General features: G+C 37.5%; 1 protein-coding gene across 2 annotated transcripts; it reads right to left on the bottom strand.

Moving 5' to 3' along the window:
- Window positions 1–275: 275 nt before the first annotated feature.
- ccnl1b (cyclin L1b) lies at window positions 276–10,741 on the bottom strand. Of its 2 annotated transcripts, XM_089131184.1 has the most exons (10): window positions 10,609–10,741; window positions 10,418–10,527; window positions 9,240–9,357; window positions 9,064–9,128; window positions 7,949–8,048; window positions 7,769–7,873; window positions 7,529–7,670; window positions 1,912–2,011; window positions 1,157–1,252; window positions 276–1,029 (listed from the first exon to the last, which is right to left on the bottom strand). In XM_089131184.1, the coding sequence occupies exons 1-10, from the start codon at window positions 10,675–10,677 to the stop codon at window positions 687–689; spliced, it is 1,248 nt and encodes a 415-aa protein (XP_088987310.1). In that variant the 5' UTR covers window positions 10,678–10,741; the 3' UTR covers window positions 276–686. The 2 variants fall into 2 exon arrangements, with proteins under 2 accessions (XP_088987310.1, XP_088987311.1); XM_089131185.1 differs by lacking the exons at window positions 10,418–10,527; window positions 10,609–10,741 and adding an exon at window positions 8,524–8,653 and having other exon boundaries at window positions 9,240–9,310.
- Between the last annotated feature and the right edge of the window lie 892 nt (window positions 10,742–11,633).

Here is an 11,633-nt window from a genome sequence, read left to right as displayed (position 1 = left end):
TCTGACCTCCTTGTTCCGTCCGACTCCCCAAGGGTGATCCGGGTCTCAGGGGTGGGTGCAGGTCAGATTGGCCCACCCCATTCACATTATCATAGCAAATGGATTAATGATTTGAACTTTAATGTAGTTACCATTGATTCTGCTACATAGTCTAGATAAGAGATGTTACACTGGTTAACAGGTTTTGTTTTACCAATACTTTTGTAAAAAGATTCAATAAGTGTTACATGCAATTCCATTTCACAGTTTGAAGTAAATCATTACAAACAACAAAGTAAAAGAATTGATAACATTTTTATTTTGTGAAGCAATGAATAGAAAGTCTTCATGACATCATAAAAATAAGCTTTATATGTACAGTGCACAAACACAGTTGTGCATTTGAAAAATATTTAACATACACAGGACTGCTCCTTCCTGTGCAAAAGTGATCCCTGATTTAGGCAGATTTTTAGCAGTCTGTTCACTTTCAAGTTTACGGTAAAACACAATACATAAAAAGGCACCACTACCTTGCTTAAATCAACTCTATGAGTCTGTCAGAGATGCAAGAACAAAAACATTGAGAAAACATCCACTTCTTAAGGGTAACACTTGGAAAACTGTGTTGAAGCAAGCATTTGTCCAATCTAATAGTCCTGTTGCCACCACAGTTCCCTCTGTTTCACTTAGCAGTGCCGGGCGTCTCATTTACTGTGTCTGCTGTGTCCAGAATGTGACCTGCTCTGGTGTTTGCTTCTTCCGTGATCATGCGAGCGGTCGCGTTCACGTTCGCGATGGTCCCAGTGGTGACTGGTGGCACGATCATGCTTGTGTTTCACATAGTCGCGGTCACGGCCTCTTTCGCGAGAAGTGCTGCGAGTTCTGCTCCGTGATCTCCTCCTTTTGTTGCCACGCCGACTAGACTCGCTCTTTCTGTCCCGCTCCGTCCTGAGTTGTGTAACTGGCGAAACTCTGCGACCTTTGTGTTGCCGTGGAGATGGGCTGTGGCTGCTGTGAGAGCTGTATGTTCCTGAGTGGCTCCTCCGACTAAGGATAAAAAAACCCAAAACATGTCAGCAGCAGAAAATGAAAGTCGGTTTAAATAAAAAACAATCGTCATGTGTACAGGTGTAAAATAACCCTTAATGAAGTGAAACTGCACGTTGTAACTTACTGTCGGTGTGGAGAACGAGACTGAGACCGTGATCTTGAGCGAGACCGGCTATGGTTTTTGCCATTCTGAAACACTTTTCTCTCCTTTTTCATGCTGCTATATAAGGAAATAAAACAAAAAATGGCAAACAATATAGTATAGTACAGGAAAACAGGGGCAGAACAGTGTTGTTTTTGCTCCCTAAAATATTAGAAATTCTTAAAAAATAGAATTAAATGAAATGGATGAAAAAAAAACTTGAATGACAGAATGTTGACAGGGCAACCATCTAAAGTAGAATAAGTTTACATACAAAAATACAAAACCTCAAAACTCGAAATAAAAATATTTACAAAATAATTTTTGTTTTAATGTGAAAAAGCACAAAACTACATTGGAAAAAAAGAAAGTTAAAATAAAAACTTTGCTTAAAATGCACAATACTGGCTTTTGTTGAAAAATAGCAGCAATAAACAACCAAAAGGGACTTCAATTTATATTATTTTCCATGATTCAATCCCAGAAGGTAAAATTATTCAATAAAGATTAAATTTGGCATTAGTATGGAAACAGCTTTACATGAAATTACATAATACTTCATTTATATAACGGGAATACATGATTTTTTTAACCATCACAGACATTTGTATTATTTGTATAATGTAGTATTATTCATACAAACATACCACCCAGGCCAAATGGAAGTACAATGTTAAAAATAAATACATATAATTTTAGCTGTACTTGATATAGGTGGTGTATTTTAAAACACTTACCCATTCAATGGGCTTTTGGCAAATAATTGTCTGTTCTCAGACCCCTGTACTAGTTTAGAGTTTGGCGATTTTTCTTCCACCTTCACTTCTCTTGGGGAAGCTGGAAAAGAAAACAAAGAAACAATTCACACATGTCTGTGAATTAACGAGTACTTGCAGAAAGCTTAAAACAATAATGCTGGGTACACTGCACGATTTTCTACTCACTGACAGTTTTGTAAAAATCAGAGGCAAATTATAGTTCGCGCGAGTGACGACCCTGTATTGTGTATTATCACAGACGTGATCAGATGCCCATCGCTGCATCCAAAATCGAATACTACCCTACTATATAGCATGAGAAAACCAGTATGCCATCATAGTAGTATGTAGTAAGTAGTATGACAACATGATAGAAGTAGTATATCCAGATTTAGATTACATTTATGCTATATAGAACATACTTTTAAACAGACACAAAGTAAGTTCGAATTCAAATGTGTCGCCTACCCTTCAGGGGCGGACTGCCCATCGGGAGAACCAGGAGAATTACCGTTGACCTGGCAGACAATTCTGCCCTGTATTTATCATTATTATTGTCTGCCGAATATACAAATGTGATTTTCCAAATTCGTCATTCAATAATAAATCTCTAATAAATCAGGAATCGGTTAGTCTGGACTCGCAATGCGATTCGCCTCCGCCCCAGCGGTTTCGATCAGAGTAATCAATGCGAGAGACTTGAGAGGAACCGCCTAGGTGGAGCAGAGAGGCAAAACTACTGACCTGTTCAGGACTTCAAGTGCACATCAGTTTCATCTGTAATGTAAAATAGGCTAGTTTTGTCTTTGTTTACTAGGTTAAGCATTATACTGATAGCAACTGTTACTTTACTACCACTCAAAATACATCATTATTTTAGGGATGCACCGAAATGAAAATTCTTGGCCGAAACCAAAAAAGAGAGAACCAAGGCCGAAAACCGAAACACCGAAAGAAATTATGCCAATCTTTAGTATTATTGCATTTATGGCTATGACTGTGTACAAACTTTACTAAAATCAAGGCATTGCAATTGCATAAATTAATATAACATTTTCAAAGAATAAATCAATTACAAATTATGCAAATATTTATTTAGCACAATGCACAGTATAAAATAAAATTCAAACTAAAATGTTTAACTTGACCCCACTCATGTGTACACTAAATAATAATCTACTGGCCTGCAGAAAGGTTTTAAAAAATGAAATGTTCTCTCAAAAACAAAGCCGAGCGCAAACTTCTCATCACACTAGCACCCAGTTTGCACGTCTAAATTAGGGTTGTAACGGTATGAGATTTTCACGGTATGATAATCGTCTCAGAAAATATCACGGTTTCACGGTATACGATATTAAACTATCATTATTATAATCATCATCAGCTACAATGGCCCTTAAATGAATAAAAACAGATATGGTTTTTGGTTGAACATGGTTTACAAAGTTTTTTTCAATAGAGTCTTTATGAAATGTATAATTATTTCCACAGAAATTCTGGGTTGTCTGAAATAACTGGTCTGGATTCTGTGATTAAATACAAAATGTATTTTTGAAAATGCAATCAGATAAAATGTAACAACTTTAGTTTGTCTACACAAGAGAGGTTAACTAAATCAAAACATGGACAAAAAAAAACTATACACAATAGTCATATATTTTAGTCATTATTTTAGTCATAGGCTAAACCAAACTTTTTTTACAGGTTGTACTGAACACCTATGAGTTTCAGTTAGGCTGCATTTACACTGCAGGTCTTGATGCCCAAATCCGATTTTCTGACTATATCCGATTTTTTTTGACGACCTGCTTACATTATCTTTTAAAAGTGACCCATATGCAATTTTTGCATTTACACTATACACTGCTGAGGATACTGTGGAGAAAAAAAAGAGGAGAGACATTGCCACGAGCACTTAAAACGATGCCTCTCGTGAAATGTCTTCAAATACGGATTTATTTCTTTAACAACCCTGCATTTTTGCCGGCACTCTTCACCCCAAAACACTCAAAAGACATGAATCCTCCGCATTGCTCCACTGTGTGTATCCTTTCTTCCATCGCGCCTATAATCGCACACTTTTTAATGACGTACGACTCGCATTTACTGGGGAATATCCGATTTGTCTGCTTACATGGCAGACGCAAATGCACGTATCTGATTCATATCCGATTTATTACCGCATTTGAATGAGGCCTGAATCCAATTTGAGAAAGTTGGAATCCATGCGTTTTTTTCCTGCTTACACGATTACCGGTCATATCCGATCTGTGCCACATGAGAGGAAAAAAAATCGGATTTGGGTCACTTGAACTATGCAGTGTAAACGAGGCGTGTATTTGATGATTATTCTTTTAAAAAACAATTATAAAGTGCACATTAAGTGTTCTCTGTCTGGATATGTTCATGTGTTCACATCTTCACATAGTGGGTGAGACAGCTTTAAAAACCATGAGCGTCATGCATACTTGAGTGTGTACTAGATCTACTAGACGAAACGGCGCTGCTCATTCATACAGAGATGCGCTGAATATAGAAGGGGCTTGCACACCAGTCTTTTTGCGTTGTATATTCACAGACACGCACATCGCGATTTGATTTAGGCTACTGCACAGCTATATTTTGATTTATTCATCCATCTATCTTTTTAAATCGCACATTTTACGTGGCATCTGTTTTGTAACGCAAAAAAGACGGGTGTGAAAAAAGACGAAAAGGGATTCCCTCAGCATGACAGAAATAATATGGCCTTACATTATAAAAGTTATGTATAACCTTTATCTTCACGGAGGGAAGGTGTTCCTGAATATGGGAGAACATGTTCGACGTGTTTACTCCTTTTACAGCCACTCTTCGTCCACATATCTTGCAAACTGGATATCCATCTTCAATGAAAACACCACGATCGTTTTTCGGATATAGTACAAAATATTCCCATACTGCAGATTTTATTTATTTTTTCGGCGGGAGATAGAGATTCGCAGCCTCTGTCTCGGACATTTTCAGCGCTGCACAGGTAAGCAGTCAAGCTGAAAGAAGTTGCATGCGGCAGTGCAGGTGAATTCTGTTTTTTTTTTTTTTTTTTTTAACCGCGGATAAGCAAATGTGCACGATATGACAATCGTACATGTCAATATCGCGATAAACCGTCATACCGTTACAACCCTATATGATAATCGTACATGTCAATATCGCGATAACCCGTCATACCGGTATACCGTTACAACCCTAGTCTAAATTAGTTACATTTTAAAAATTTAGCATACAATAGCATAAAAAGCCTTTTTAAATGAACAATGGTCCATGTTTAATACAAATGTACATGAAACATGTTTAGTGAATGTAGAAAATATTTAAAGGGATACTCCACCGGATTTTCATATTAAACTATGTTATTCCCTTAATTAAGACGAGCTGATGGATACCTCTATACTCTATGCTGATGCATACTCTATCGCTCTGTATTGCCGCAAAACTATGTTAGCACTTAGCTTAGCCCAGTGCATTAAATATGGGCCAAAAAGAGAAGCGACAAAACACTTGCTCGTTTTCCCTATTTAAACACAGAAAAACACAACGTTTTATTTTGTGTCACCAGCCTAGGTCGAGTTACACTAATCGAGTAACTGTGTTTAAATAGGGAAAACGAGGAAGTGTTTTGTCGCTTCTCTTTTTGGCCCATATTTAATGCACTGGGCTAAGCGAAGTGCTAACATAGTTTTGCGGCAATACAGAGCGATAGAGTGCACGCACTGAGACGAGAGAGGTATGCATCAGTTCGTCTTAGTTAAGGGAATAACATAGTTTAATATGAAAACCCGGTGGAGTATCCCTTTAAGAGAGCATTAATTTAGTTCTATACATACATGTTCCCATATACATATTTTTTTTGTAATGTCACAAGTAATAATCTCAGGGTTTACTGGGTTTTACATGATTATTTTTGTATTGGTGGTGGAATACTAAAAAATAAACATTGTCATGTATTTATCTGTCTTCTTCTCACCGATTCCTGATTGTTAGAGGACAGTTACTTGATTCGTCCCCTGTCGTTTCAAGGAATAGTACAACGGAGACCGCGTCAAGTATAAACGCCTCGACCGTTTGGAGCGGTGCACGCGCTGTTTGTGGAGACTCGCGCTGCCTTGTTTACTTTCGCCTGCCTCCGCAGCGCGAGTCTTATTTATAATTTTTAGTTGTTTCATCCACCTATATCTGCTCTAAACAATGCGTGCCGCCATGACGACAACTCCGGTTGCGAGCGGGTCAAGAGCGGTGCGCACGCTGTCTGTGGAGACTCGCGCTGCCTTGTTCATACTTTCGCCTGCCTCCGCAGCGCGTGTCTCCACAGACAGCGCGCGCACCGTTCTTGACCCGCTCGCAACCGGAGTCATGGCGGCACGCATTGTTTAGAGCAGAAATAGGTGGATAAACAAGGTTTCCGTCTCATCGCGGGTTCAGATACACTGAAATACGTCCACACCGTATTTCACAAAATGTCACACCGCAGACATGTTGCTTCAGACAAGCACGTGCAGGTCACTGTTTCTGTTTGCGTCATCACAACATTTCGGCCGTATTGTTTCGGTGATAAGTCTTTCGGTGGCCGAATATTCGGTGCATCCCTACATTATTTATTGTAAAGTTACAGTGGTAATTTAGCAGAAAATATTAACATTTTAAAATAGGTTTAGAGCAGACTAGGGAAGACAATAACACAACCCTTACAAAAATGGCTTATGGTTACTATAGTTAAACCATGGTAACCACAAATTAACCCCAATTTTACTAATACTGTCCATAGTTTAACCATGGAATTTGAAGTAAAACTCTGGTTATAGAAATGGTAATCAATCAGCCAAAAAAAAAAAAAAAAAAAACATGGGTCACTGCTTTTGCTATAATAGAACCATGGTTAATATTCCTAACTGAAAAACAGTTAGGAATAATCAAGGTATTGACAAAATGTCTATGGCTCATGATAATGCAATAACATGTTCAGTATTAGGATTTTTCATGATGTAGTTATTATTGTACTAATTCTGACATTTTGCCAATACCTTGATTATCTTGTTTTTATAACCATTGGAAGCCAAAAATCCGCACAGGCCTAGTCATTAAAGTTAACCAAACAATAAAACATCTTTAACAAAGATGAATCTATATTTAAATTATACAGAGAACACGATAGTGTTATTTTAGTAATTTAGATATTTAATGATTACATTTCTGTACCAGAGTACGTAACGATCCATGAATCAGCACAGACAACTTCAATCCAAAGCTTCTTGCAGGCATAATTTGAACAAGAAATCAAGCCTCAGGCATGATCTTACGTTATTTCCTGTCTCACTTCTTGCGTGTTTGGTTGTGAAACGTATGTTGCAGACCAGACAGTTGTCAGCGATTCTTCCTATTGAAATGCTGTGTAATGTATGACCCCGTCGCCTATCTGTTGTGTAACGTGCACACAACAGCAACTAAATGGTACGGCAGACAATTGCATAGTGTTGGAAGAACAGCGATCCATCGACACTGTGAAAATTGTGCAGCTTGTACCCGGCATAATAATAGACAAACAGAAACACAAACTTACAGGGTTTTGATGCTGGGGAAAATCCACCAATGGCAGCGAGAGCTGGTGTGACATTAGGATTCTGTCCTTTGGCTTTTAGTCTTGCCTCCTCCAGAGCCACCTTCCTCTTTTCCACCTCTTTTTCAAGATGTTCACTGATAGGCTGAAAGATGGATATAGTATTAACAACAGTATCTAAGAAAAGTATTGACGAGATAGTCAATATAATACAAATCTTTAAGTTGATTAAACTGAAGTTACCTTCTCCCTAGAATAAAGCTTCATCGTGTTAATACATATTTCTTTGATGTTCTCCTTAGTAGCACCGAAAAGAAGATACCAGTGTGGTTTGGAAGGAAGGGGAATCTGTGGAAATACAAAAAAACATTTAATGAAATAAAGAAATAGAAAAAATGAAGATAAATAAAGTCAAGGACATACCTGTAACACTCGAGCAGCGAGGTAAATACAGGCACACGCAATGGTCTCAGGTTCAAACCGCACAAACGCATTGGTTCTAAGAGCATCATTCATATAGTTCCTGCAAAACATGAAGAAACACCTATGCAAGACCTGCCATGCTCTCTCTCTCTCATATATGGCTTATTCTGGAGACTCTTAACTTTGTCCTTTCCCTCACTTTTTTTTTTAAATGTAGCCATGGAGGCAATAGTGTAATCTTAAATTTGAGCAATAAAACAATCTCAAATCACAAAACTAAAGCAACATGCTCAAACAAACGTGCATGTTTGGCGAAATCGAAACTTTTCAAACCTCATATCAAAAAAAGTTGTGAGGAGAGGCAAGGATCACTTCACGGAGGATATCAGGGGACAACTTACTGTGACAATTCACATGAACATGATTCATATGAGAAAAAAAAGTAACAATGTTTTCACTGCTAAAAAAATCATTTGTATTTATAGATCAAAAAGTGCACAACTAACTACTAGCACTTTTTAGAAAAAAAAAAGGAAAAGAAAAAAGCAAATCCTGGACCCCCCAGCAAAGCCAACCTCCGCTGAGAGCTCTCACTGGATTGGCTGGCAGCCTCGAAAAGGCCAGCCAATAAGGTGGGAGGGGTTCCTGGGTCTTGTGCCTGAGGAGTTCGGGTGTTTTCTGTGACACTTACCACCATGGGCTACCCTTTAATCAAAGAGTAGAGAAAGGACAAAGTTAAACAGAGCTCTCCAGAAGCCAGAACCTCAATGATGTGCAACAAGTCAATAATGCATGACCTACAGATTAATCCTATATTTTTATTACGAAAACAAAGTGGGATGCCAGAATGTGAGCCTATCTTACCTTTAGGTATACCAAGCTACAATGCAATTATACTTTATAATGCAGTGTTTCCACTAAGTCCTGTTGATGCCTAAGTAGCAAGCTCTCTCACAAGTTCAAGCTCTAAACAGCAAATAATGACAGCTACTAGTGGAAACACAGCACGAGTCCAACCATAAACATGATCCAATGTCTCCTCTATAAGGGGAAAAATGTTCAAGTCATATTTTGAAGTGCATTTTCATGAGCTTCAAGGACAAAAGCACACTTACCATGCTGTTTGAACCAGCATCTGATTCTTCTCACATTCAAGCACTTGTAGGTACATGACAATGATCTGCAATAGTTGAACATTATAAATTAATGATTTGAATTATGGACACTATCAGGATTTTCATATAAGAGAATTGATAGAAACAAACTGGAAATTTTAGAAAACAAAACTCACCTTGTGTGGATGTTTGACGTGAACACAGAAGCCCAACTCTTTAAGGATACGGCGCTCTGATTTAATCACTTGGTTCTTGGTGTTAATGTAATTCTGATCAAGGATAAGAGGGCTGCACCTGGTAGAACACAAAAAGTAAACGGGCTCATGTAGATTAATTTTAGACATAAAAAAATATATGTCGTAGACTCACTGTATTCCGGACACTAGACAGTTTTCTGCAAATTCTTTAAATAAACGCTCATGCTTACTAAATAAACGACTCACCTCCGGCGCCGCGCACTCACTACATTCCCTTTAGCACATAGTGGATGCATAATGTAAACCCAGTCAAACGTTTGACCGCAGTATCTTATGTGCTTTATAATCCGGTGCGCCCTATACATGAAAAATTTACTAAAATAGGTCATTCATTGAAGCGTAATATATAAATATTTATATTCGTCTGTATTATGGACCACGATTACGCTTTGCCTGCACGTTCTGCTGCTACAGCCAGCTCAGGAAAGCTCAAACGTACGGGTGAAAAATATGACCCGAGAAGGGTTTGGGACAGGAGAAGCATGACACAGGTAAACATTGTGGTTGCATTTAAAGCTTCTTGACAAGCTAAATCTACAGAGAGATGCGTATATCCGTATATTTTGTGAAACGATGATGTCATGCCATGAGCTGAGCTGGTTGTCATTGACAGCGACAACAACTCCCGTGAGCCCACGCTCTTTCCCAACGTCATCAAAGTACGTCTTTTGTTATTATTTTAAATAAGGTGGCCCCTGGTGGCCAAAAATCGCATACTGTACGTTTAACACAGTGAGTAGAAATTTACAGCCGTCCAGAACACTGTGGGTCTACGTTGTATATAATATATATACACATACATTTCATGGCATACACTTTCTCTGCTTAAATACTCTTTGAAAACTATACTTACTTATGACATAAAAATGTCATCCTCAAAATGGTTTCAAACAAACAGATCGTAATTTAATGTCCAATTTCAATTATTAATACTACACACAACAATTTGAGGGATATGAAATGACAGCCTGTATCTAATAAGCATTATTGGTTTTAATGGTAAATAAAACGGTTACACATCTATAAAAAAAAAACATTCAAAAACAACTCGGCCAATACTTAACAGCATTAAGAATAAAAACACCGGATCGACTTACCTTTTGCCCTTTCCTTGTTTCAAGTGATGGAAAACGTTGATCACATCCCTCACTCGTCTAGGCGATTCCTCAATCTTTGACGCCAAGTTTACACAGGCCATGGCAACAATCTGTTTTAAAGTGAAACCACACTAATTATTTTCATGACTTGCGTCGAATAAGTTTACACATTTTTTATATTTCTGACTTACCTCGAAGTTGTGTTTGATGTAGGACTTCGAGTAAAAGAATCGTTGAAAGAGGACTTGTCCGGTCGCCATCGCCACCTAACCAAAATAGCAAATTATTAACGACGTTCAATTCACTTTACTTACAGTAACGTTAAAGCAACATTTGTTGTATAACAACAAATAATCTGTTTTGAACAACAACACTAACGTTAAATTCATTCGACGGCCCGGCTGGCATTTGCTAATCATCTCGCTGCCAGACAAAAGGCCGCCGGTTTCAGTGTGCCGGTTACGGCTAAGTTAGCTAGCGCTAACGTTAGCTGTGCTAAACGCATCGTCTTACATACCGCGACATCTTATTAGTTAAATTAACTGCGTGAAACGGTGGCTCTGGTGAGTGAAACCCAGACTGTAAAAACATATCAGAGGAAAGAATAAAACTAATGTCAAAACCTATTTTATTTATTTATTTTTATAAACGCCTTTATTGTCAACAACAGCATGTACAGTGTCATATCTCATATAACAAAAAAATAAGTCACATGCCTCAACAACAAGGACAAAAATAATAATAAAAAGATGAGAGGTTACATTAGCATAATTTTACAAATAGATATAGGGGGAGAGCGGGGCATATTTTTACAGACATTTTGACTTTGTCAATTTGTGTAAATCTACTTAGGGTTTAGAGAATTTTTTACCACATGTCTAGTACAATTATGTGGTTTTGTTTTATTAATACAGTCTATACTTTTTTCTTGATTTACCCTGAAAGAATGGAAGTGAAATGTGACAACATGCCCCATAGGTGGGGGTACATTGTAACATCACCATATGACAGCTTAAAATGCTCTCTTATCTAATAAAAAATATACAAGTCAAACCAACATATTTTCTTAATAAAATACAATGATTAAATTTTTCATATAAAATAATGGCATTTTTTAATAATTAATATACTCATTTTTGAGTTTGACAACAAACACACCAGAAAACACAGCTATATTATTTCAAAACAAAATAATAATTAATAATTTCTGAACATT

The sequence above is a fragment of the Pimephales promelas genome, chromosome 5 (assembly GCF_988280905.1).
Source record: "Pimephales promelas chromosome 5, fPimPro1.hap1.1, whole genome shotgun sequence".
NCBI classification, from domain to species: Eukaryota; Metazoa; Chordata; class Actinopteri; order Cypriniformes; family Leuciscidae; genus Pimephales; species Pimephales promelas.
This window is presented reverse-complemented; position numbering and strand designations above follow the sequence as displayed.

Excerpts from the sequence above, each read along its gene's own strand:
- ccnl1b (XM_089131184.1), bottom strand. The coding sequence starts at position 10,677 with ATGGCGACCGGACAAGTCCTCTTTCAACGATTCTTTTACTCGAAGTCC. Across the intron at positions 7,874-7,948 it reads TCGCTGCTCGAGTGTTACAG|ATTCCCCTTCCTTCCAAACC; the intron begins GTATGTCCTTGA and ends GTATTTCCACAG. Across the intron at positions 1,253-1,911 it reads GCCAAAAGCCCATTGAATGG|CAGCATGAAAAAGGAGAGAA; the intron begins GTAAGTGTTTTA and ends TTCCTTATATAG.